At 51.4% G+C, this 26,607-nt stretch overlaps 2 protein-coding genes across 3 annotated transcripts; both read right to left on the bottom strand.

The window, feature by feature from the left end:
• Positions 1 to 412: 412 nt before the first annotated feature.
• On the bottom strand, positions 413 to 6,526 carry KRT3 (keratin 3). Of its 2 annotated transcripts, XM_086713299.1 has the most exons (10): positions 5,885 to 6,526; positions 4,628 to 4,848; positions 4,019 to 4,079; positions 3,574 to 3,669; positions 3,130 to 3,294; positions 2,581 to 2,706; positions 2,029 to 2,249; positions 1,594 to 1,632; positions 1,326 to 1,361; positions 413 to 1,097 (listed from the first exon to the last, which is right to left on the bottom strand). In XM_086713299.1, the coding sequence occupies exons 1-10, from the start codon at positions 6,524 to 6,526 to the stop codon at positions 779 to 781; spliced, it is 1,926 nt and encodes a 641-aa protein (XP_086569425.1). In that variant the 3' UTR covers positions 413 to 778. The 2 variants fall into 2 exon arrangements, with proteins under 2 accessions (XP_086569425.1, XP_086569426.1); XM_086713300.1 differs by lacking the exon at positions 1,326 to 1,361 and having other exon boundaries at positions 413 to 1,107; positions 1,598 to 1,632.
• Positions 6,527 to 18,522: 11,996 nt separating this feature from the next.
• On the bottom strand, positions 18,523 to 25,095 carry KRT4 (keratin 4). The gene is made up of 9 exons (XM_025930823.2): positions 24,554 to 25,095; positions 22,531 to 22,745; positions 21,522 to 21,582; positions 21,048 to 21,143; positions 20,366 to 20,530; positions 19,981 to 20,106; positions 19,342 to 19,562; positions 19,055 to 19,089; positions 18,523 to 18,946 (listed from the first exon to the last, which is right to left on the bottom strand). Exons 1-9 carry the CDS (start codon positions 25,013 to 25,015, stop codon positions 18,759 to 18,761), a joined length of 1,569 nt encoding a protein of 522 aa, XP_025786608.1. The 5' UTR covers positions 25,016 to 25,095; the 3' UTR covers positions 18,523 to 18,758.
• Between the last annotated feature and the right edge of the window lie 1,512 nt (positions 25,096 to 26,607).

Genomic DNA, 26,607 nt, shown 5'->3' with positions numbered 1-26,607 from the left:
GATAAGGAGAAAGCTTTCAGGATGTCAGCTGGAGTAGGGACCAGGGCCAAGGAAAGAAACCCTCTGTCCTCAAACCCCTCAGCCACTCAAGGTCCTCTTAGGTTCCCCCAAATGAGAGAAGGCCAGGAGGGAATCGATGTGTGCATGGTCAGACCTTCCCCTCTAAAAACTGAGGCCACAACGCCTCCTGGAATGTCCTCCCACCAGGCCCCCAGCGCTCAAAGAACAAATGAACCACCAGCTCTTGCCCGTTTTGATACCATACAGTGGACAGGACAGTCGGGAGTAACTGCCTTAGTCGCGGAGGAAGAGCACCCAGGCTGTTCTGTGAACAGCACAGCCCACTGGCACGGAGCAAGAGGAGTCAGTCCAATGGGGAGAAAGGCGGCCAGGGAGGCCCCGAGGCCTGATGTGAAACACAATGCACTTTATTGGCGACAGAACGGTTGGCAGAGGGGTCCCTGTGTTATATACATCAGCAGTGGTGACCATTCCACCAGGGGCGGGGGGGACCCCAAGGGCAGGAGAAGGCGGTGGCTGAGGCCACACGTGGACAATCACAGGCACAGACCGGAGCCCGAGAGGGCGCCTGAAATTCTCACGGCAGCGCTCGGCCAGGAGTCTGGATGGAGGATCCAGTGCCCTGGGTCTTCCAGCCCCCAGAGAGCGGGCCCCGGGAGGGTGGGCTGGGGTCGGGAGTGGGGGGTGGCACTGAGGATGTCGCTGACATGGGCGGGGAGCAGGGGCTGGGGGCGCGAGGCGCTGCGGCGCGCGGTGTTTATCTGGAGAAGCGCTGCGAAGACTGCGAGAACTTGACGCTGCCGCCCCGGCTGCTGCCCGAGCTGAAACCTCCGCCACTGACTCCGCAGCGAGCTCCGGAGCCGAAGCCGCCGCTGCCGCCTCCGAAGCCGAAGCCGCTGCCGCCGATGCCGCTGCCGCCGCCGAAGCCGAAACCGCTGCCGCCGATGCCGCTGCCGCTGCCGCTGCCGCCGCCGAAGCTGAAGCCGCTGCCGCTGCCGCTGCCGCCGCCTCCGCCGCCTGCCCGGCCGAAGCCGCCGCCGAAGCCGCCGCCGTAACCACCTGCAGCGCCGCCGCCGCTGACCACCGCTGCCGGGGAGAGGACAGAACCACGATCAGCGCCCCTCGCCCTCCTAGCTGTATCATAATGATCCACGGGGCCCGGGATGACGGGGAGGCGACCAAGGCAGCTTTGCACCGGTTGATCATTGTGACACGTTCTAATGGCATAGGGTGCTCATCCCATAGTGCTAAGTGGTTATGAATTCTCCCAATAGTTCCTTCTACTCGTGGTCAACTCTTGATGCCCCGCCCCCCACGCTGGAGAAGATCCAGAATTTCTCCTCCCATGAATAGGCTCCCTACTGCATACTCCCCATCCCATAGACATCTATTAATAGTGCCCTGAACCCAAAATAATTACAGACGCAGGTCTCATGCCCCTTCTGCCCACGGAAAACCTCTCCAACTTCCATAGAAATTTTTTTTTTTTTTTTTTAATAAATAAGGCGCTACTGCCCGTGTGATTGCAGGTATTTCAGATTCGGTTCTCATGGTCATGGTTATTCTGGCTACTTACAGATGCTCACAGCGCTCTGGCACTCTCCAGACATCCTACAGGACAAAGCCAGAGAAATAGCTCTGTCACAAAGCAAATAACCAGCAATTTTTCATGGATGAAGGTGATGAATTGCAACCTGAACTGAATTCAGAAGCCAAGCAGAGCAGTACCCTAGCCTTGTCCACAGAGGGATGCCAGCCAGAAAAGGCACCTGCCTCCCTGCCCAAAGATTCTGTTTCATTCAGAACCCCTGTGCGCCCTTGGTCGTGAGTGCACTTTGGCCATCTATGGAGAGAGTGGGCGGGTGAAGGCCTCTTCAGGGCCTACTGACAATGATGGGTCCTCTCTCTATACAAAAGGCCTCCGTTCCCATTCACTTAGTCACTCATCTGACCCTCAGCATGTGTGCCAGGTCAGGAAAGGTAGGGAGAGTGAATTGGAAGCCCCACCTGCACTCCTCGCCCTCCAGCAGCTTGCGGTAGGTGGCGATCTCCACGTCCAGGGCCAGCTTCACGTTCATCAGCTCCTGGTAGTCCTTCAGCAGCCGGGCCAGGTCATCTTTGGCCTGCTGCAGGGCGGCCTGTAGCTCTTGGAGCTTGGCATTGGCATCCTTGAGGGCCAGCTCCCCACGCTGCTCAGCTTCGGTGATGGCCACCTGCAGGTTGGCGTTCTGGGGGATGGGGGCAGGGGGGGAGGCAGGGGAAGAGATGAGCCTAGCAGGAGGGTCCCAGGCTCTCTGAGTCTTACCATGGCTTACCCCATAGCAAGCATCTGAAAGCCAGGCAACATCCCCCTCTCCCCAATACCTCTATCTTTTCCTCATCTATGGAGATATTTTCCCCATGGATTACCAGCCATCTGGACTGGCTCAGTCTTTGAACTTGCCGGAGGTCAATGCTGCCTGAGATGACCCCAGCAGTCCATTCCAGACTAGGAGTCCTGAGATCCCAGCCCCACTCCCCACTGGTCCATCCAGGCGCCTATATGCATTGCCCTCCCACCTGCTTCTTAACGTTCTCAATCTCGGCCCGCAGCCTCTGGATCATTCTGTTGAGCTCAGAAATCTCACTCTTGGTGTTCTTCAGGTCATCTCCATGCCTGCCGGCTGTGGTCTGCAGCTCCCCAAGCTGGAGAACAGAAGGGAAGATCGGGTGTTAACGCGGCTTTGCCTGACTTGTTTCTCTATCCCTAACATCACCCACCCAACCTTGAGGTGCTTAGTAAGCATTTGTTAAAATGACATTGAATCTTATTTCAGCAGGGACACTTCTGTGGCAGCAGGGAAGAGAATATCTGGGTCACCATGGTAGGAATTCCCCTACCCTGCAGTCTCTGAACAAGCTAGAACCAGTTCCATGTGGCCTGGCAAGGGACAGTGGAATCACCTTCCTCCAGGGATAGCCAAGCAGCCATTAGAAGGATGTGTCCAGAGGGTAGAAGCGAGAGGGGTCCACCCAGTGACCACCAGGGACCCACCACCCAGCAGTCCCCACAGGCCACAGCCTCCCTGAGACCCTCAAGGGATCCTCTGAGAGGTGCCTAGCTCCCACCTTCGTCTGGTACAGGGCCTCGGCCTCCGCCTTGCTCCTCTGGGCGATGTCCTCATACTGGGCCTTGACCTCAGCGATGATGCTGTCCAGGTCCAGGCTGCGGTTGTTGTCCATGGACAGGACCACGGAGGTGTCGCTGACGTGGCTCTGCATCTGGGACAGCTCCTACCAACACAGAGGGGCCTGTTACTTCTCAAGCAGAGTCTTGCAGAGAGACTCCTGAACAATAGACCCATTCTCCAGCTCAGTTCTGAATGTGCATCTGCCCCACCCTGCCCCCCCCAGCCCCTCAGAGAACCCGTGTCTATTGTCCATCCTGTGGAACCCCAACAAGGGGCCAGCCCTATCTCTAGGCTCAGTCTTCCTGGGCCCTAGATACCAAAGCAGCCCAGCCTCTGAGAATATCTCACCCTCCCTGGCTCCCCTCTTAGTAGGAAACGTCACCATGTCATAGAGGGTCGTCAGGAAGTTGATTTCATCCATTAAGGCATCTACTTTGGCCTGAAGCTCCACCTTGTTCATGTAGGCAGTATCCACATCCTGAGAAAGACAGAAGCATTAAGGCCTCGTTCCCCACAAGGAACAAACAACAAACTGCACGTGTCACAGGAAAGGGTCAGGACAGGCTGGTGATTGACCGGCCCTTGTCCAAGACTGGTCTCCACGTGAAGGAGTGACTCGTGTCTCACTGGGATGGTTACTCAAAAATGAAAAACCAATGAACTGACTCTTGGGGATCTTTCCAGACTACGATGCACCTGGCTTCTGTTTTTTTGCTCCAACTGCCTGAACTCGGCAGCTCTGTGGCAGTGGAGTAGGAAGGTTCCTCCAGCTCAGCTGGAAACCCGTGCGTGTCCACAAGCCCCGGGAACCCCACACACAGCCTTACCTTCTTCAGGGTCACAAATTCATTCTCAGCAGCGGTACGTTTATTGATTTCATCCTCATATCTGTAAGGGTTAAAAAGAAATAGCTGAGTTTGGGTTTCGAGGTAGTCATAAACACTTTTGTCTGAAACTCTGAAAGTTCATCTCTCCATCCCTCTGTCCCTCTGCTGCCTCTCTTAGCTGAACACACCCTCTTCACTCGCCCCTTATTAGCTAGGAGGACCAGCCACTCCAGTCTGTCCAAGCACACTGGCCTGGTTTTAGCACTGGAAGTCCCACCTCCTGGGAAAACCCCTCGGTCCCAGGGAAACCAGACCGTCGGTCAGCATGCCCTGAGTTGTCCCGGCAATCTTCAGATCCTAGAACCCGAATCTTCCCCAGCCGGGATCATGAGGAAGTGCTTCCTCAGCCCTAAACTCATCCCACTTGCCATGACTTTACTCGTCCTTGGGGAAGGAGGGCGAGTGGGGAGCCCAGCGAATCGAGCTGCCGTCTGCGAAGGTCAGGAGAGGAAGATGAACTCATTGGCACCACTGCCAGCGGGTGGGAGGAAAGCAGTAAGGGCCGGGGCTCCGACACAGGGCTGCCCCACTCGTGTCCCTGTCACTCACTTCTTCTTGAAGTCCTCCACCAGGTCCTGCATATTCCTCAGCTCCGAGTCCAGGCGGCCCCTCTCCCCCAGGATGCTGTCCAGGTAGCTCCGCTGGTTGTTGATGTAGGTCTCAAAAAGGGGCTCCAGGTTGCTGGTGCCCGTGATGGAATTTGTGCCCTGCTGCTGGAGCAGGTTCCACTTGGTCTCCAGGACCTTGTTCTGCTGCTCCAGGAACCGCACCTGCCGCGCGTCGGGGGGGAAGCCGCATCAGGCAACACTTGTGGCAGAGGAGCGGAGGGGCCCCGGCTCAGGTGGGACTGAGCCTCTGAATCCCCCCATCCCCCGGCACAGAGGCCCAGAAGGGATGCGAAGCTAGGCCTCTGCTGTAGCTGGAGAGGCTACGGGCAGACGGCCGCTCAGGTCGGGCCGCTAAAGATCCAGCACCACTTTGGAAAGTTACAGAAGGAGGAGAAATGGGTGGGGAATCTGGAAGTAGCCCCTGTCCAGAAGCAGAATGGCAAAGATGACCCTCGGTGTTCCCCGGGGACTTCGTGACTCTATCTCAAGGTCCAAAATGACAGTACACTCTGCAGAAATGTGCTTGAGCCTCAGCGGCATTCTTCCTACCTAAAGCCTTGCTGACGCTCAGCCCTTCAAAGGATGTGAATCACTGGGAGCTGATACTGATTGAAATGCCGCAATCAGCACCACAGGAGAGAGCCCACAGCTGTGAGCTACCCTGGTCTGGGGGACACCAAGCACCCTTCTCCTTCTGACCTGGTCAGTTCGGGGTGCAGACTGGTTGCTAGCTCCTCTGCAACCCTGTTGAGACTAAAGTTTCCAGGTAAGCCCCTCTAATGCCTTCTCCAGGGCATGTGTCTCCTTTGCCCGGCACAGCAGCGTGGAGGGAACAGGCCTCCTGGGAAGCCTCCTGTCTGATAAACGCCCACTCCTGGGTCAGACCCTTTCCTGCCAGTAGCCATGGCTCTTTCCATGTGTTCCCAATGCTGCCAGCCTGGGCATAGATAAGGCAACAGGCGGGAGACTTGAGCAGGGAGCCAGACAGGTAGGACTTAGGATGTCCAGGTCCAAAGAGGAGCCCATTGTCTTTCCTACTCAGGTGACCACGTCGGCAAATTCATCAGCCCCGAACATCTTCCCAGATCCTAGACTCTTCCTAACCATCCCCCTCCAGCCTGGCTCATCCAAGATTGATCCTAAATGTTAAACTCAAAGTCCCAGCCTGGAAATGGGGGCCCGGTCTGAGTCTCATCACCTTGTCGATGAAGGAGGCGAACTTGTTGTTGAGGGTCTTGATCTGCTCGCGCTCCTGGGTCTTTACTTGCCCAATCTGGGGGTCGATCTCCACATTGAGGGGCTGCAGGAGGCTCTGGTTCACAGTCACTTCCTGGATTCCCCCAGGGAAGCCACCAGGACCAAAGCCACCGGGCCCACCAAAGCCACCAGGTCCTCCAAAGCCACTGGGCCCTCCAAAGCCACCAGCCCCTCCAAAGCCACCAGCTCCACCAAAGCCACCAGCCCCTCCAAAGCCACCAGCCCCTCCAAAGCCACCAGCCCCTCCAAAGCCACCTCCCATTCCTCTGCCACCACCAAAGCCACCACCAAAGCCACCTCCATAGCCACCCCCAAAGCCACTGCCACAGCTGCTACGCCCTCCCCCAAAGCCACCAGCCCGGGAGCCACCGGCCACGCTGATGGAGATGCTCTTGTTGCCACCCAGGCTGTAGAGGCTGCGACTGCCAAAGCCACCCGCCCCACCCCGGAACCCGCAGGCCCCTCTGCTGGCTCCCCCCGAGCGGGCCACACAGCTCATCCTACTGCTTCCTGAGACCACGGCAGAGCGACCCGAGAAGCCCTGGCCGCCACCGCCAGATGTCTTGCTGACTTGTCTGCTCATGGTGAGGGAGCTTGGTGAAGGAAAAGTACCAGAGTTAAGCAGGACACTGAGAGTCAGAGGAAGAGGGAAGGCAACTGAAGGCCTGTGCAAAATAAATCCCTTTATATACATCAAGGAGGTTGCTGGGCTCAAATGAAGGAGAGATAATTAATCCCAAATAGTCACGGGTTGGGTTTGCCTCCAAGGCAATAAGTTTGTTCCAGGCTACTAAACACACCTTGAAAATAATCTGAAACGGTAAAAATGCTAAGGTGGCAGGCTTACCTGGCAGGGGGTGGCTCCCGGCACTGCCCCATGCTTGGGCATGGCCACCTCCTTAGCTTTGTCTGACAGGACCCAAGAGGCACACTCCTCCTTGCCAGGTGCCCAACGGCCATTTGTCTGCCCTCAGCTGTGAAAAGAATGGAGTGAAAGGTGGGTGGGGGACGTTCTGGTTGTCAGGGTAGTGGAAACAATGAAGCCCACCCAAGCACTCGAGGGAAGTATCTCAACGGAAGGGGTGATTCAGTTCACTCCACAGACAACACATGGTCATGGAGTGTCCCCGGCAGGCCCCCACTCTGTGCTGGATTTGGGGTGAAACGATGACCTCCCTGCCTCCCCTTCTGGAAACAAAGCTCAGATCCCTGAAAACTCTGCCTCCTGCCTCCCCGCCCCCTGCCGCCCACCCCAGGCTGTAGTTCAGGAGACAGAGGTATTGGGATTCATGACTGTTTTGAAAAGGGGCATTAAACACCCATGCGCTTTGATGAGTCGTTAGCAACATTCAGTATGAGAAGTGTTTATTGGTTTGCTCGTTTGTTTTGAAAACTTCCCAGAGGAACCATACACTATTCCACCTTTTGGTGTAGCTCTAAAGCTTCCTTTCTTGCTCCCCACGTGTTGGGCACTTCTCTGGTTTCAGCCCAAGACCCAGAGGACTAGCGATTCAAACTCCAGTTCTACCACCAATTCAACAAATAGGTACCGATGGCCTACCTCGTGCCCGGCACTGTGCAAGGTACAGAGACTCATTGGTGAACAAAATACATGGATCCCCTGTGAGACCGCTCCTCGGGCTGAGGGGCTGTGCTCCTAGAAGTCTGTGGCCTCAGCATCCATACCCCACCCCCGGCCTCGGGGAGACAGACCTGGCAGGGCCCCAGCACTGCCATACGTGTCTGACTCCAAAAGCCTGAGAACTGCCAGCCTGGTGTTTTTCAGAGGCTTAGGTACTGGGCTTGGCTTGTCCAAGAGGAAAGCCTTCCTGCCAAATTAGCCGCTTATCTCTCCAGGACAGGCCTTTCTTCGTTCAGTCTGCTGCACGTTAGGCCCTGCTAAGGGTGTAACCTATGCCGCCTTGGCAGCAGCTGTCTCAGATTAGGAAAAAGGAGGAAAGGACAGGGGATGTTTCAACGCTGGGTGGGGCTGGGAATGGCCCGAGTGCAGAGGAAATGAAATTTTCTTCGGTGACCTGGTTCTCCTATTTTGTCCTTCTCTCGCCCATTTGTTGCCCACAGGCTATGCATCCTCTTGGCCCCTTCCCCAGAATAAAGCCGTAAGCTTACCGGAAGTTTATAGTCTTGGTAATGTACTGGATCCCTTCGTTCTTAGCACAGTGCTTTGCCAATAACAGGTGCTGATAAAAAATTGTTTGGTTGAATGAGTCAATCAATTAACTGATGAATTAATGAATAAATTAAGCCTTTCCTGGATTACAACCAAATGAAACTGGTCAAAAGTGGGTTCATGGGGTGCCTGAGTGGCTCAGTCAGTTAAGCACCTGACTCTTGATTTTGGCTCAGGTCATGATCTCATGGCTCGTGAAATCAAGCCCCGCATTGGGCTCTGTGCTGACAGCACAGAACCTGCTTGGGATTCTCTCTCCCTCTCTTTCTGCCCCTCTCCTGCTCACATACTCGCGCTCTCTCTCTCTCTCAAAATAAATAAACTTTCTAAAAAAGAATTCAAATCCCATTACATGAGGTACCCCAAGTTAATTGAGATCATCTCAACATGAGGAATGTGGACACCTCAAATTTGGTGTACAGCTTAAGAAAATATACATGCAAAATGAGTGTCGCCTCTTTTCCAATGGAAAAAATGTTGTAGAATCACAGTATCAAGAATCACTGATCAATCAATCAGGAACCACTCAATCAATTAAGGCACGCACTTGTCGGTATGAACACTGGGGGAGGTATGGAATAGTTGGATCACTATATTGTACATCTGTTAACTGTATGTTAACTCTACTAGAATTAAAATAAAAACTTTTTAAAAAAGTGGTCATCCTAGGGGCACCTGGGTGGCTCAGTCAGTTAAGCGTCCGACTTCGGCTCAGGTCATGATCTCGCGATTTGTGGGTTCGAGCCCCACGTTGGGCTCTATGCTGACAGCTCAGAGCCTGGAGCCTGCTTCCGATTCTGTGTCTCCTTCTCTCTCTGCCCCTCCCCCACTTGTGCTCTGTCTCTCTCTCTATCAAAAATAAATAAATGTAAAGAAAAAAATGTTTTTAAAAGTGGTCATCCTAAAAAAGGAAAAAAAGAACAATCACTCAATCAGAGGGGTGGGGGGATGAACAAAACAGGTGAAGGGGATTAAGAGATATGAACTTCCAGTTATCAAATAAATGAGCCTGGGGTCTGTGAAGTCAATAGTCTTGCAAGCCTTTTTACAGTGACAGGTGGTAATTACACTTATCGTGCTGAGCGTTTTGTAATGTATGTAATTTTGGAATCACTATGTTGTACACTATGTTGCACATGAATATAATACTGTATGTCAATTATACTTTAAATTTTTTAAATCTTTTAAAAATTTTAAATTTTAAAAAGAATCAATCAATCACAGAATCAGCTTGAAGTTGACTGGGCATTTGAGGTCCTATAATCTGCCCCCTGCCCAGTACTGGGATTTCCTCTCTAGCAGGTCTGAACTAGATCCCTGACCTTCCAGAGCTGTTGCCCAAGGCTTAATGACATGTGAAATGAGCCCACGGCCCGCAGCGTGGCCGCACACAGACATGCTCCTCCACTTGGCTCCCTCCGAAGAACTAGACTTTAAAGAATGAACCAGGGGCGCCTGGGTGGCGCAGTCGGTTAAGCGTCCGACTTCAGCCAGGTCACGATCTCGCGGTCCGTGGGTTCGAGCCCCGCGTCAGGCTCTGGGCTGATGGCTCAGAGCCTGGAGCCTGTTTCCGATTCTGTGTCTCCCTCTCTCTGTGCCCCTCCCCCGTTCATGCTCTGTCTCTCTCTGTCCCAAAAGTAAATAAACGTTGAAAAAAAAAAAAAATTTAAAAAAAAAAAAAAAAAAAAAGAATGAACCAAACCCAGAGTTGGGCCAGCCCCACCCCATGACTAACCATGACCAAAGCTGCATATCACAAAAAATTAGGCCATATTTCTTTTTCTTAATATTAAAGAGTGTGCACTTTGAGGCCAAATAGACCCAGTTGTTTGATGTTTTTTTTTTAATGAGGTATAACTGACGTACAATGTCATATTAGTTCAGGTGTACACAGGCCCAGTGTTTAAATCTCAGCTTTGTCATGACACATCCATGAGCAGGTTCTCTGTGCCTCAGTTTCCTTATCGAAAAAATTAAGTTTTTAATGATACCTCTCTCATAAGGTCATTGTCATGCCTGGAAAGTACCTAGCACACTACCTGAGTTCAAGCGGTGTTCACTATTATTGTTAACTGTTTGTGTTTGCAACCCACGCAGAGAATTTCAGCTTCCGCACCCGTCAAAGAACCGGCCCCATAAAATGATGCGTCCATTTGCACTTATCCATGGTGGCCCTACAGGGGATGTGAGCACAGTTTGTGGCCCGATAGATAGCTAGATAGATATCAACTCCATGACCTGGGGTGAGGGGAAGCGGACTTCAGCTGCCAGCCTACCAAAGAGAAACCAGTGAACAAATATGAGAAGTGTTTACTGAGCCTTGACTCCTCAGTCGCCATGTGATAGAGAGAATGGTTTTCAAAGAGCTCACAGTCTAGGCAAGCCAAACAAAGCAAGACTGTAAAACTACGTGCTGTGTAATGAGTGCTCTGAGGGCACGAAGAGTCAGAAAAAACAGAGTCGCATGGGAAGGCTTCCTGAAGAGACATGGGCCAGAGCTTTCAAGGAAGGCAGGATTAGACAGAAGGAAAAGCATTTCATCCCAGGAGGTCATGAGCCAAGGCTCAGTGTTGAAAACAAGCACAGTTGGATTCAGAAAGTGGAGACCGTGGTGGACTTTTGTCATTTGTGACCACGCAACATCTGTGAACACCTATCCTACATTTCAATCATTTCCCCCATTGTGATCCCCACCTTCCTAGGACAAAATCCAGAAAACACATTCCCAGATTGCTTTGCACCTGGAAGCCAGGACTGTGACCTACAATGTTCCAATGAGGTAGACCCTCGTGAGATTTTGGATTCTGATATAGACAATGTAAGGAGGCAGCCATGGACAGACAGAACAGTTTAGCTTCTTGGAGGGTGCAATGATGGAGACATCTGGGCCTCCATGGGCAGAGGTGGGATGTTGTCGTTTTACCTAGGCATCATCAGTGCAGCAACAGTGGTCACACTGTTGTCACTAGAGATGCCTCCAGGTGTGGCTGTGCATGGTTCCAAGCTACCCGGCTCCCAGAGAGCAAACGAGCAATAATGTCCTTTCATATATTATTTTCAGTTTACATAAGACAGAATGGATGCTCATATTTGCAAGCATGAGCCTTGATCAATTCAGTGATGAGTTAGACCTGGAAGGCAGAACAGATGGAGGGCCTGCCTTTTGTGCCAGACAGAACAAGGCTGCTGCATGGCCAGGTGCCAGCCCTGAAGTCTAGGGAATGGATCCTTGGGATTCTGAAACTCCCAGTGAATCAAGATCCCCAACTGCCCCCCACTGGGGGTAGCCATGACCAGAGCCCACTGATCCTGAGCCATACTTGCCATTCCTCCAGAGGGAATTAGCTTGGAGAAGAATCTTTGAGAAGCAAAGCCACAGCCACCACAGTCATCACCTAGTACTACAGCTGGGACCTCCCCAGCCAGGGGCAGAAGGAGTGAGAGGAAGGGCTTAATCTATTCTTACTCTACAGCAAGGGTTTCAGAGCAGACATCGCTCACGAGGGAACCGGAAGTAAACCAGGGATTGGGAGGGCCTTAGTAGGACTAGAACGTCAATTCTGATTGGAGAGTCATGAGTGATACAGGTGATGCCAGGGGAGGAAGCAATCCCAAGTTGAAATTTATGATGGTCCAGCCCAGCCCTCTAGACTTGGGGACCCAAAAAATATTTGGAGAAAACACTTGTTGGTTTACACTCACCCTGAACACCTGGATTATTTGAAGCTTAACTAAATACCCTAGGTTCTTTCTCCCTAGATAAACACTCACTGTGTTACAGTGTATAAAATCAGAGCCTCATAGGGTGCTGCACCCAGGAAGCCAGCCAGAGCACTCCTCTGCCTCCAGGTGGTCCCCTCACTTCCCTGCAGCCTCTCTTTGCTCTTCAGGATCCCCACGGAAGGCTGTTCATCAAATCTTCTGGCCTGCCCAGGCCAGCAAGCCACCACCCTGAGCTGAGGAAGTTCTTCTTGGCTCTAGCTTCAATGCCCTCTACTCCAGTAGGAGCCTACCTCTTCTTCATGGAATCAGTGAAGTTGGGGTTGGCAGGGGTCTCACCCACCTGACCACCATACCACCATGGCACCCACCCATCTCCAGATCTGAAGGCCCCTTTTGACATTAAAAATTATATTGACAGGGGCACCTGGGCGGCTCAGTTGGTTAAGCGTCCAACTTCAGCTCAGGTCATGATCTTGCGGTTCATGAGTTCAAGCCCCGCGTTAGGCTCTCTGCTGACAGCTCAGAGCCTGGAGCCTGCTTCGGATTCTGTGTCTCCCTCTCTCTAATCCCTCCCCACTCATGCTCTGTCTCTGTCTCTCTCTCAAGAATAAATAAACATTTTTTAAAAATTATATTGTCCTTCACGTAGGTTAGACTCTATCCTTTCAGGGTCATTTGAGAACATCTATTTTTACTGTGAATTCAACTCTGCCTCTCTCCCTCAAAATAAATAAACATTAAAATTGCCTTTTATACTTGCCTACATTTCAAAAGGGTAACACACGTGTGTGAAAGACATTTGATTTCTTCAGTCTATGGACACGTGTGTGCATTTGGAGGGTCAGAACCCTGGCAGTAACCCAACAACCACCTGAGATCTTTAAGCCCCAGGTCTCAAACTCCTACCGATCAGCCTCTTCCACTGTCCGTTACACAGGGCTCACTGTCCCCTGCTGGAGCTCCCCGCGGGACCACTCCCCTCTGCGTGCTGTCACTGCCAGCCCTCCCTGCCTTTGTGTCCATCAACATCTGGTCCCATCAGGCCTTCAACGGATGTGAACTGAACTGACATGACTTCGCTCTTGTCTGACCCTCCAGAGTAATACACACAAAGCTCCCTGACTTCTGCACAACGACTATTCCAATATTAGAAAATGCTGTTGAATTTCCAGAAGCTGTTCTCTAGGTTCAATACACCCAGACCCTCCTCCCAGTCTTCTTTCTGTGCATGTGCCTTCCAGGACTCTTCATTCTGTCCACGAAACTCTTAAAATCACAGTGCCTAATGAAGATATAATGCTCAGGGGTGACGTAGTGTGTGGCAAAACCCCTAGGAGGACCCTCACTGTCTGTGATGTGGACACTGTGCTTCTTTCACTGCAGGTTAGGGTTCTGTCCCCTTCTTTAACTGTTGGCTCATGTGGGTCCCACCTGGAGATAAGATAGGGGCTTTACCCAGGTAAATCAGGCAGTCCTGGGCTTGAATCCTGGCTCTGCTTCTCACTTGTGTTCTTGGGCAAGTCACTAAGCTTCTCCAAGCCTTAGTTTCCTCCTCTGTAAGATGATAATAATAGCAAATTAATCTTCCACAGTTGTCGCAAGCATTGAATTAAATAATGCATGGCAAACTCTAAGGATGGTACCTACACATACTGAGTACTCAGGAAACAGTCACTATTATTTTCCATTTGTCATTGTGTGTCACTTTGAGATGTGCTTCTGTCCTAATGTGAGAATAGGTAGGGCCCCTTCTGTTGCTCTGGAACATTCACAGGTTAATTCAATGAATTAATTGCTCTAGCAAGGACCCAAGCATCCTGTGTTCTCCATCATATTCTTGACTTAATATCCTCTTCTTCCACAGATGCAAACATCAGCTCGAATCAGCCTTCCTGGGCTCTGTCTAATTATAAAATGAATACTTATTGAGCACTTAACTATTTACCAAGCACCATTCTAGGCACCAGGAAAGCAATAGTGGACACAATAGATGAGTCCCCACTCTTCTAGGGTCCACAATGCCAGTGGGAAACAGACAATAAAGAAATAAATACATGTTTGTCAGGCAGTGGAAGGCACTACCAAATAAATACAGCAGGAAAGGGGGGTAGACATGACAAGGGGTGCTATCTCATAGAGAGTGGTCTAAGGGGACCTGAGCGGATAATCCGAACACAGTGAAGGAACAAGACATGCAAGCATGTGAGTAAAGGGTGTCCTGGGCAGAGAGAATCACAAGTGCAAAGGCCCTGAGGCTGAGGCAGGAGAATGGGGAGCATTTGAGGAACGGCATGGGGCCAGCAGAGCTGAAGCAGAATGAGGGAAGAGGTGAGAGGAGATGTCACTGAAGGGTTTCAGGAAAGAGAGACAGAGCATGAGCAGGGGAGGGTCAGAGAGAGGGTGACACAGAATCTGAAGCAGGCTCCAGGCTCTGAGCTGTCCACACAGCCCAACTCAGGCCTCGAACCCGCTGACTGCAGGATCATGACCTGAGCCGAAGTTGGACGTTTAACTGACTGAGCCACCCAGGTGCCCCGACGTGAGGTGACTTGTAAAAGGATGAGTCTGGCAGCTGTGTAGAGAGTAGGTTATGAGGTCAAGGCAGACTGTGTTGAGACCCATTTCACCTTCTTTACCTTCCAAGACAGAAACTTGCATCCTGATTTTAAAAAACTCACTTCCACGTCCCGCTGTAAGAATAAACTGAAAGAACAATGGCCGCAAAGCAGACTTATAGAGAAGATAAAAAAGACAATAAAACCGAGAGGGAGGCTCGCCCTCAATAATGCTTTATCTAAGCAAGATTGTCCTGAGTGATAGGAGCTCTCCACCATGTTTGTGCTGAATCCTGTTTGTCCAGTATGCTTCTCAAACTGGAGATTGTCAGTAGCAGAAATCCCATCTTGTCCTCCGTGGGAGATTCCAAAAACAACTTAGGAAGTTATGAAATAAATTGCCTGAAACAAAAACTAAAAGGGGGGGGGGAAGGTCAAGTGATCATTTAACCTGGGAAAGAGAAAGTTAACAGGAAATTTAAATGTATTTTTCCGGGCAATGATTTGAAAAGCAGGGCTCTCCTCTCTGCTGCAGCTTTGAGGGAATCCAGTTGGACACCAGGCAGAGGGTGCTATCATGGTGGGAAATAAGGGGACCACAGGATACTATGTAATTAGTCCAAGAAGACAGCACCCAGCATAAGGAAAGCACGCAGCAAATATCGAAGGAATGGATGTCGCTAGGGGAAAGACGATTCTACCAGGAAATAAGGGAGTGATGACAAACCTGCTGGGCCCCAGAACGTTTGCTCACAGTAAACAAGAGTGGGAAAGGAGGCAGAGCAGGGCCAAGGTTTAGCATTACAGCTGCCTGAAGGGGAGAGAGGTGCACGTGGGGCACTTCCCAGATGTGAATCCAAAGCATACCCTGGGCCTGAAGGCCACACCCCAAAAGCAGGTGGCCCAGAGTTCCCTCTTCATCTCTTCCAGGTTATATATGTGCATGTTTTTATCTAGACATTATTACCCTGATTGAAAACTCCTTGAAAGAATCGTCTAATTCTTATTAGAACATTGCCTAGGACATCTGTTCATTAAACCAACTCACATTGGTTCATTAAACCAACATTTGTGAAATATCTACTATGTGACAAGCACACTGGCCTTGAAATATCAAAATGAATAAACACAGTCCCTGCCCTAGAAAATTGAAAAGCTAATAAATGGGTGGATGGATGGGTGGATGGGATAGACAGTAGATGGATGGATGGTGGATGACAGACAGGTGAATGGCAAATGGCAGTCCAAACTCTTTCTCCCCAAAACCTCTTCCTAGCTCATCTAGCTTCTCCTTTGAATTTTTGAGGACCAAATCCACAGCACTTCAAGTAAAAACCCCACAGATGCAAGAAACCATGGGCAGCAACAAGCCTGAGTCCTGGGGCTCCCACCAAGACCCTTCATGGCCACGGTCCTACACTCCCAGCCTTCTTTCCATGGGATAGAAAGATGACTGTTAAGTCTCTACCTTCAAACAGCAAAAGGGTGGAACAGGTGCTAAAATGGCTTCTTCCTTCAGCTTGCTCCTTCTCTTTGCCCTGGCCGGACCCATTATTCCCTTGCCTCCAGGGCTAACAAAGGAGGACACAGCTCCCTTAGTTATTTCCCTAGATCGCTGTCTCATTAAACCTTGACCATCACTCAAGACATGGTAGTGGACCTGCCTTATTCTGAGGTCCTCTGGTCCTAGAATCCAAAACCTGAGTCCCCATAGCAGGCAAAACCAAAATCCCACAAGGGGGCAACACTAAATAAATCCCTCTCTGTTATATCCTTCAGTTTTACTAGCAACAAGGCAGAAAGACTTCAGAAGTGTTGGCAAGAATTTTCTGAAACTGGGAGGGCTGGACTCAGAGCAGAGGGTCTTGGCAAAGGGGGAGGGACCTATGCAAATAAGGTCATTGCTTGTGAGCCTGGAGCCTGAGCCAAACCACCAGTGAGGTTGCAGCCAAGGCTGGAGGTCAAGAGCCTGAAGAGTGGGGGTCAAGGCAGATGAACCAAATAAAATGAGTTAAACATCTGCCAACCCACATTTGGGCCATTACAATGTGAGAAGTGGTTTTAGTACTCCTCATGTTAAAGCATTTGGGGGTGGGGGGAGGGTGTGGAGACTGCAGGGCCTTCCAAAGGGTAAGTAATACAGTCTGTGTCTCCATAGCTCCCTGAACACAAAGAGCTGGCCAGATCCAGTTCAAAGATCTAAGAGAAGAGCGGTGCCTATCATCTCAGAATTGGACTTTCCCCACAAATAATAATCCCCTTTCAATAGCCAGCCAGCTCCAGACCTATGGCTCATGGCCAGGATCCACTCCCCTGGATTGTTCTGGTAACAGAGACCAACAGGAATGCTTCTCTTCTTGTAGGTGAACCAGGAGTCTTCTTTATAGAAATGAAACACAAACATACTCACATAACCACTTTCCTGCAGAAACACATTTATTCAAAGACACACACGCACTTGACCTGAGTTTCCTGTGTAAACCATTATATCCAACTAAAGAGGCCCTGGAGGCCTAGCGGTGCCACTCAGGCTGGCTAGTCCCACACTTGACTTGCTCAGCGGGTATGAGAAATTCGGTAACCTGCCCCCAGCTCCTCAGGGTGGCCCATCACAACCCGAACCTTCCTGGTGGGTGAACTTGAGAAGTCCCTCCCTTACTGCTAACCTTTGACTCCTCCTCCCAGCTCCAGGAACTTACAAAAGAGCCAATTCAGCATGTTCCCAGGGGAGGGGCTCAGTGGTGGGAAGAAGTCAAAGACTTCCTGGTCTGACACATGGGGGTGAGCCCCAAGACAAAGGGGAGACTAGGGCGGGGCTGAAGAAGGACCAGCCTTTCCAGCCCAGGGAGCACAAGCCCCTGAGATTAACGCTTTGTTGCCTGCCCCTGCTGCCCTGAGCCCACCTCCAGGTCTGTGTGAAGGCCACTTGGGCAGGGACAGGCCCTGGGCAACCCGTGTGCCCTTCTGTCTGCACGCAGAAGGGCCCCATGGGCACTGTGCTGGGGGGACTGGAGTCTGAATGAATTGCCTGGCAGTCCAGGGTGGGAAGCTCCAACTGAGTGGCCAAGGGAATGAGTGCCTCCTGCATCTGCAGTCGGAGGGATTTAGGTCAGACCACACGGGGAACGGTGCAGGAAAATTATGCTCCTCGGCATAGCTTGAAATTGGTCCAATATAGAAACAGGGTGTCCACAAATGCTATAACCAGACCCCCACCTCTCACTGCCCTCACCTCATCTTCATTTCCTCATCTTCATTTCTCCAGGGCTGGCCCAATCAGGCAGCCTCGCCTTCTACTGCTCTAGCAGACCTGCCTCCCGTCCCCCACGTCCTCACCACTCAGGGACAGCAGTATGGACACAACCCTAGACATAATCACCTGAGATGGGAAAGTGGGCAGGGCATGAAAGCTCTGCGAGAACAACATGCTTCTATCCCTCCATCCAGCAATCGGGATCTTGTTGATTCTTAGAAGAAGTTCCAGAAACCCTTGCTGGTCCAGTTAGATTGAGTCCCATGCGTGGAGTTTCATGAAAGTAGGGAGGCCTTGCTAGACACTGAGTATAAACTCTCCATAAGCTCCCTAACCTCTCGTTCCATATTCATTGGAGACCCCCTGACTGCCTCTCCTCTACCCCCTTCCCTTCAGGCTCACTGCAGGCTCCACACTGAGATGGACCTGCTCTGATTGTCTTCCATCTTTGTGTACTTGTTGGTTGTTGGGAGTCTGTGCCCCTGTTCTGGAGCAGCCTTCAGACTCCACACACAGCACGTCTCTCCCAGATTAGATGATGGCCTTGATCTGTGCAGACATATCCCTCAGGCCCCAGCCTCCTTTGATCCCACCTGAATTCTGGAGACTTCTCTCCAGGGAACAAGGACAATGACTCAGAGTGAATGACAAAAGCGTTTTATTAGAGATTCACCCAAAATGGATAGAGAGGTGGAGAAGAGGTGGATGGGACCCTGAGTGGTTCCTGTCCTGACCTTGCAGGCCAGGTTGCTGCCAACTAACAGAGGAGTTTGGTCCTGATGTAGAGAGATATCCGGGGCCACGGGCTGGGAGGGGACATACGTGACCCTGATTAACCAGGAGATGAAACTCCTGGTTGTGTTCTCCTCTGCCTGTAGGAGGTGAAGAATCAGCTGACACCCCTTTCATTCCAGGTGGTAACCAGGACCAAATCGAGAGGAAGATACCAAACTCCAGGAGGGCAGAGTCCACACTGAGGTGACACTGGGAAGATGAGCCCCAGAGAGGGAGGGTGGAGGCAGGGGTGAAAGAAGCACAGAGATACCAGGGCTGGGCCCAGCTGGGCTCAAGGGCTGCAGGGACCTTGTCTCCTCTATCGGTGGGACCTCTTGATCATGGTGCTGGTAGAGATGATCTTGCTGCCAGAACTGCCACAGACACCGCCACCAAACCCAAAGCCACTTCCGGAGCCAGAGCCAAAGCCACTGCCCAGGCCAAACCCAGAGCAGCTTCCTAATCCTCCGCCGATGGTCCCAGCACTAGCGCCACCACCAACCACAGCTGCAGGAGAGACACAAAGGGTATGGTTATTCCAACAACACTGGCACCCAGGGGTCTCCCCCGAACCGGGGTGGACAAAAGGCCATGGAAGGGGTGGAAGGTACTTACAGATGCTCAGGGCACTCTGGCATTCTCCAGACATTCTGTGGGGGAGAGAAAGAGCAGTGAGTCACAGCAGAGCCCGGAGCCAGGCTCCGTGCAATGAGCGGGTCTCAAACACATATCCCATCCTTATGTAGCCAAGTTAAAGGTCTGAATGTGAACCTGTTGCCCACACTGCCCTGCTTCATAACGCACCCATGCAGCACTGAAGCAGGTGGCCCAGCAGAGGTGCAAACTCAAGGCTCCAGAATATCTCCCTCCCTCACCTTCCCTCTCTGCCTTGCCCATCCCACCTGCACTCCTCGCCCTCCAGCAGCTTGCGGTAGGTGGCGATCTCCACGTCCAGGGCCAGCTTCACGCTCATGAGCTCCTGGTAGTCCCGCAGCATCCGGGCCAGCTCCTCCTTGGCCTTCTGCAGGGCGGCCTCCAGCTCTGTGCGCTTGCTGTAGGCATCTTTGAGGGCCAGCTCCCCACGCTGCTCTGCATCAGCCACGGACGCCTGCAGAGTCTGGCACTGTAGACAACGGCATCGAACAGGCAATCATCAGTGCCCTAATGTCAAGCCTTCTCCATCTGCCCCTCTGCTGTGCCAGCTTCACTTGGGCTAAGATGTCAGGATTCTGTCCTTCTCCCCACCTGTCCTATTCATACATTTCCTTTACTACCACCAGGGCCCGCCAACATCCCTACCAGACTGATTAGATAAAGATGAGCAAAAACCAACGAAAAAGAGCCAAGAAACCTTATTTACCAGGGTGTCATGTCAGGTTAAGTAGAACATTGCTAAGAAGACCTGAGTGTGGTTTACATAAGGAGTCACAAATCCCCTGCACACAAGCTTAGGATCTCCTGGCCTGCTACCAGATCTGTTTGTCTGCTATGGAGACACCTGCCCTGGCCCTGTTCCATGGCTAGAAGGTGGTGACACTTACCTGCTTCTTGACATTCTCAATCTCAGCCCGCAGCCTCTGGATCATCCTGTTGAGCTCTGAGATCTCACTCTTGGTGTTCTTCAGGCTGTCACCATGTTGGTCAACTGAGATCTGCAGCTGTTGGACCTAATATCCAGGAAAACACAGGGAATGAAGGGTCAGGGCTGTTTGGATAGGGTCCACTCTCAAGTGAAGTCAGCAAGAATAGGTGGCAGGGATAATACAAAATATCATGTAATCTCAAATTAGACCAGGACCAGTGATGCCCGGGACATGAGTTCATCTCTGACATCTCTCAGGCTTGAGTGGTGATCACCTGCTCACAAACATCAAAAGCAGAGTCCCAGAAACCACCCCCAGCTCCTGAGAGGTCCCCAATACCCACCTTGGTCTGGTACAGCGCCTCAGCCTCCGCCTTGCTCTTCTGGGCGATCTCCTCATACTGGGCACGGACCTCAGCGATGATGCTGTCTAGGTCCAGGTTCCGGTTGTTGTCCATGGACAGGACCACGGACGTGTCTGAAACATGAGTCTGCATCTGGCACAGCTCCTGCAGGGAAAATGTCTCGTGTCAGTTTCCCCAGAGAGTCTTCCCTAATCTCTGACACCAAAAATCCACTGTGGTGATGGAAATGGCCATGCCACAGACTCAGATGGAAGTAGGGTTGACATCCCAATGTGTAGGGAGAGCGGTAAGTTTTTATGTAGAAATCAGGTGATTGGTGGTGACATTTCAAGACAAAAAAAGTAATGCTTCTGGTCTTTGCTGCTCTCTGGGAACCATAAGCAGGTGATCAATGAATGGATTCATTTCACCAGGGAAATGCTGGACAGCAAGACATTCCATCCCATGCAATCTTGGATCTAATCACTCCTCCTAAGACCACATCTGGTTTCAAAAACCTCCGAGTTGAGTCTCTCACTTCAATTCTTTCTACCCATGACCTTGCTGAGAGTGCCCTCAGCAAGTAAGGGAGCTGGAGTCCTTTCAAAGAACTGTGAATGCCTGCAGCAGCCTCACACATGAGGGACTGCCTTCTTTGAATGGACGGGGATGGAGTCCTCACCGCAGCAAAGAGGACCCTCAAGAAGTTGATCTCATCGTTCAGAGCATCCACCTTGGCCTCCAACTCCACCTTGGTCATGTACGCGATGTCCACATCCTGCAGAGGTGGGGGATAAGAGACAAAGGTACAGAAATCACAAGCGGGGCAAGGGAACGAATGTCAAGTGACACACAAAGATGTTCTCGGCAGCATGTAGGGAAAGCTTCTCAGTACAGGTGAGGTGACAAAGGACTCATTGTCTGACATACTCTGCCCCTAAAGCCAGCTGCAGAAATGGAAACTACTTATCCAAATGGGCTTTTATCCCCAACTTCAGTTCCTTAGGGTCTGGTGCAGTTACCCACTCCTTTGACCACATAGATCTGGAGAGTACCAAGTGGGGTAAAGATGAGGCCGAGATGAACCAAACCCATGATTCCATGATTCTCGAGGGAAGGGATACCCTCATAGCCCCTCCCCCCCTTCATCTCTTACCTTCTTGAGGACCACAAAGTCATTCTCGGCAGTCGTCCGCTTACTGATCTCATCCTCATACCTGGGGGGAGGGGTGGGAAGAAAAAGACAAAAGCCGCACAGTGAGCTAGTGTTTCCCCGATCTCTGCTGCTGGCTTTCAAACATCTAACTCTTTGGAAATATCCAAGTAATTGGCTGCATTTTGCTGTTTTCATGCAAATGCTCATTCAACTTACATTTGTTAATTACCATGTATGAGAGATCAGCCTAGACCCTGGTTTATTCAGAGAAGTGAAAAATCAAACTTTATAAAGACTGTCTTCAAGAAATAAGGCGTGAAGAGGAGAACCCCGCATGGTCTGGTTGGTTTTATCTTTATAGAAGGGCTGACCCTTTGGTGGATTAAATTCTCAGGAATGCTGCCAGTGCTCCAGCTCTCTTTGTTTGGTGCGAGAGCGAGTGGAGAGAGCAGATCAGTATTTTCTCAGGTCTACACCATAGTAAGTATAGGAAGAGGTACTGCATTAAATGTTCATGTTATGTCCATTGCTATGCTACCTCTTTTCTCGATCTTACTTAATTTCATTTAATTCTCAAAAGCTAAAAGGTAGGATTATTAGCCTATTTTAAAGATGAAGAAAACTAAGGCTCAGAGAGGTTAAGCAAGTTACCCAAGATCACACAGCTAGTAAGTGGAGGAATCAGTATCCAAACAAGGTCTGTCTCCACAACCTGTATTCTTCTGACCATGCCCTACTACTTTTCATCTGTGCAGTTTCTGATCTTGTTTGTATGCAGCAAGCCCAATTCCCCAAATGCATCACTCGTTTTCTATTTGGGGCAACAAGGCCTCACACCATTTTTTAATGGGACCATGTGGATGCAGGGGAACAAACTAGAAAACCTTCCTGACGCTTTTGGGATCTCTTCAGAGGCTGAGATTCTAAAGGACTGGACTGGAACCCAGGGACCCTGGGGCATGGCTGGGCAGATATTGGCAGGCGGTGTCCCTCCGTGCTCCACACATACTTGGTCTTGAAGTCCTCCACGCTGTCCTGCGTGGACTTCAGCTCAGACTGCAGCCGTCCTTTGTCATTGGCCAAGGTATCCAGCTGCTTCCTCAGAACACTTATGTAGGCCTCAAAGAGGGGTTCAAGGTTTTTGCTGGATGTAGTGGTCGTCTGCTGCTGGAGGAGGTTCCACTTGGTCTCCAGGACCTTATTCTGTTGCTCTAAGAACCGCACCTGTGTTAAAAAGGCACCGGCCAGCCCATGAGGGCCTGAATGAAGCTTTGGCAGGAGGATTGGCCACAGCCACCCAGGTGACCCAAAAGCCATACAAGTAGGGCCACCGTGTCACAACTCCAGGCACCATCCATTGGGGTCAACATGGCGGCCCTGCTCCATGGCAACGATGGAACGCATGTGTTGCAGGCACCACTTCCTGACCACGGGGACCCAGAGGCCCTGAGGCAACTTGCTGAGAAGAACATTGAACTTCTATGCAATAATAAAATAAACAAAAACTAGGAGATAAAACCACAGTCTGGGAACTCTTGCGTTCAAAGCGATGCTGACCCAAGGCAAAGGCATGATAAATTCGCTGAAGATTTTTGGAATAAATGGGCCTGAGGTGTCTCTTTAAACCTGTGCACAACTGAGTATCAATAGTTAGCACCAAGGCCCTAGACACATTCCCAGTCTCGGCCAGGCTCGCTCTCCAAGGGGACTTCCCTGAACCTTCCCTCTCTCTACGAAGAGATCCAACAAGATAAGCCAAGGTAGCGGTTTGGCACAATATTCCCACTGTATGTGCTTCAGAGCTGAAAGAAAAGCAGGTAAGGGTGACTGATCACAGTCTGAACCCACAAGATGCAATGAGGGGAGATGAGACAAGGAAGCACCGAACTCCGGGCCTTGCTTTTATATCTGCGTGTCCTAGAGTCACCATAAAGCCTCTTTAAGCTACTGACGGCTTATCCAACTAGTAAGAAGAGAAAACGTTCCCACTCAGTCTACTCCAAGATTGTTCATTCTTGCCCCGTACATTCTAAGAGGACTGAGATTTCGATGCACAGACAATCAAGGCACCCTTGACTAAATGTACTACACTCATCCACTAAATCATTAATCTTCAGATGACTTAGAAATCTGGGCTTATCTGCTTGCTATCATCCATCATACTTGGCTGTAACTGAGCTTCAAGGACGTGAATCTCTAGGGGCGCCTGGGTGGCTCAGTCGGTTGAGCATCCAACTTCGGCTCAGGTGGTGATCTCGCGGTTCATGAGATCGAGCCCCGCATCGGGCTCTGTACTGACAGCTCGGCATTCTGTGTCTCCGTCTCTCCCTACCTCTCCCCCACTCACATTCCATCTCTCTCTCTCTCTCTCTCTCTCTCTCTCTCTCAAAAATAAATAAATCTAAAAAGAAAAAAAAAAAAGGACTTGAATCTCTAGACCCTGCATGGGAAACGAAGTTAGAGTACAAAGAGAAAAGGAGAGACCCAACCCCTCCTCTCTAACAGACCCAGAAATGAGCAAGTCTGCCCAGAGTCAGGAGGATGAAGAAGATGACTCTCCAGGGTCCCATTGGTCCCTTTTGCCTTTGGGAAACCAGCGTGGTTTTCTTCTGCTCCAACAACAAAAGTGCCACTAGTTAAATTCTTATATTAACTATAATTAATTTTGGCTAATCATTAGATTATTAGCCACGTTACTTCCAAAACCAAACCTGAGAAAACAGCAGGGAAACAATGCACCCAGGGAAACCGTATAGCAGGGATGCCTGGACTCAGCAAAGTTGAGCAATTTGCCCAGTGTCACAGAGCACGTCTAAGAAGACTCCCAACACTGCATTGCTCTGAGTAGCCTGTCTTCCCACCCCCGTGGACAAAAGAGGAAGACTTGGAGGAATGAGCCCCCTTTAACGGCTAGAAAACAGAGGCCCAGAGAAGTTCAGTGGTTCCCAACGCTGTGGCAGGCTCAGGTGTGAAAGCCCAGGACACAGGACCCCTGGTTTCTAGCACCGTGTCTGGCCAAAGGGGCGGCTCACCTTGTCGATGAAAGAGGCGAACTTGTTGTTGAGGGTCTTGATCTGCTCGCGCTCCTCAGTCCGGACCTTCTGGATCTCGGGGTCGATCTCCACGTGGAGTGGAGTCAGCAGGCTCTGGTTGATGGTGACCTCCTGAATCCCCCCAGCAGGGCAGACGGGGAAGCCAGGACCACCCCGTCCACCAAAAGAACCCCCAAATCCACTACCAAAGTTGCCAACGCCAAAACCTCCAGCAGCCCCGAAGCCAGCGCCTTGCCGGGACCCGGCCATGCTGATGGCGATGCTCTTTCTCCCCCCGAGATTGTAGAGGCTCCTGCTGCCGAAGCCCCCAGAGGAGCAGCGGCCCGTGCCCCCAGACGTGGAGACTGAGCTGAAGGCAGGCCTCTTGCCCCCGCCGACGACAGCCGAGACACAGCTAAAGCCCTGGGACCCGCCTCGGACGCACTGCTGTCTGGAGATCATGGTTGCGGAGAGGAGAGCGAGCTTGGCTTTCTCAGAGAAACTCGAGGGGACAGGCCCGTGAATGCTGCAGCCCCAGCCTGGGTCTCTTATATGTGCTGAAGCAGCAGGGCTTGGTTGCAGGGGCATAAAGGGAAAAATCTGAAACATCTCTGGGCTTGGCCTTTGGCACAGGCCCATCCTTCCCGTACCTGCTGAGTATGTCACTAAACACACCTACAGATGTCATTCGGAGGGCACAGGTTACAGGATCCCAACACAATCCCCTCCAGGAGAACCTGAACCGGTGCCCCAGGGCCTCCTGAATCACAGGCCCCTGCCTGGACCCAGCCCTTAGGGGCCCCCACCCACTGCCCCTTCCATCTCAACAGCCTCTCAGGGGCTCCCCCCCCCCCCCCGGCTCCACACAAGATGGCCCATTGCCCATTCTCTCATTCCACAGATTTTGGAAACCGAGGGTTCAAGTGCAGGGCCCGCCCTCCCCTGCTCCGCAAACCTGGAGCGAGTCACTGCCCTGGGCTCAGATGCTTCCCCCGGAAGTTGGAAATAATACAAACATTTACCTGCAGCTCCTCTCAAGATGCAACGAGATGATAATCGTAAACCATCAGAAGCTGCCCCCATGTTTATTCTCCTCGTTATTATTCCTCCACGCACACTTGGGGCCCACATGCACACACAAAAGGAGAAACCCGTATTCCAGCCTTATAGCCTTCCAAACCTAGATCAAGACTCACCTCAACTTGACACGGTTGTCGAGACCCTACTATGTGCCAGGCGTGGAGCTGGGGACTGAGGAGACAGAACTCTGTCTCTGGCCCTCAAGACTCAGGTTCCTTCTCTGGCCTCTGTTCGGGTCTGTGTTTGTGGGGTTCTAGATCAGCGCTCTCCAGCCTGGGTCCCATCCCTACGGCGTGTGCCCCACTGCTCCGTTTGCTGCCCAGCTGTTCCCTCCACTCCACCAGGACAGGGCATGTTCTGTTTTCCTGTAATGACCCCCGCATTCGGAGCAGGAGTTTGTAACTCTTTTGGTGCTGAGGACCCCTTTAGCAGAACAGTGAAGCCCGTGAGCCCCTTCTCAGAGCAATGTTTTTAACACAAAATCCCAAGGGCATCTGGGTGCCTGAGTTAAGCGTCCAACATCGGCTCAGGTCATGATCTTATGGTTCAAGGGTTGAAGCCCCATGTCGGGGGCTCTGTGCTGACAGCTCAGAGCCTGGAGCCTGCTTCGGATTCTGTGTCTCCCTCTCTTTCTCTGTCCCTCCCCTGCTTGCATTCTGTCTCTCTCTCTTTCTCTCTCTCTCTCTCTCTCTCAAAAATAAACAGAAATAAATGAGTGAAAATAAGTGCAAAATCCTAGTTTTTAAGCCCTAACTTAAACTCTTCCCCACTAAGTGACATGGATCTGTGTTCAAATCCCACCTGGTGCCACTAACTAGCTGAATGCATTCGTTGTTTTTTTCTTTATTTTTATTTATTTTTTTAATATGAAATTTATTGGCAAATTGGTTTCCATACCACACCCAGTGCTCATCCCAAAAGGTGCCCTCCTCAATGCCCATCACCCACTTTCCCCTCCCTCCCACCCCCCCCCC

Source organism: Puma concolor, chromosome B4 (assembly GCF_028749965.1).
Source record: "Puma concolor isolate L17-30 chromosome B4, mPumCon1.1.hap2, whole genome shotgun sequence".
NCBI classification, from domain to species: domain Eukaryota; kingdom Metazoa; phylum Chordata; class Mammalia; order Carnivora; family Felidae; genus Puma; species Puma concolor.
Note: the sequence above shows the minus strand (reverse complement) of the source record. Positions and strands in the feature narration are given on the sequence as shown.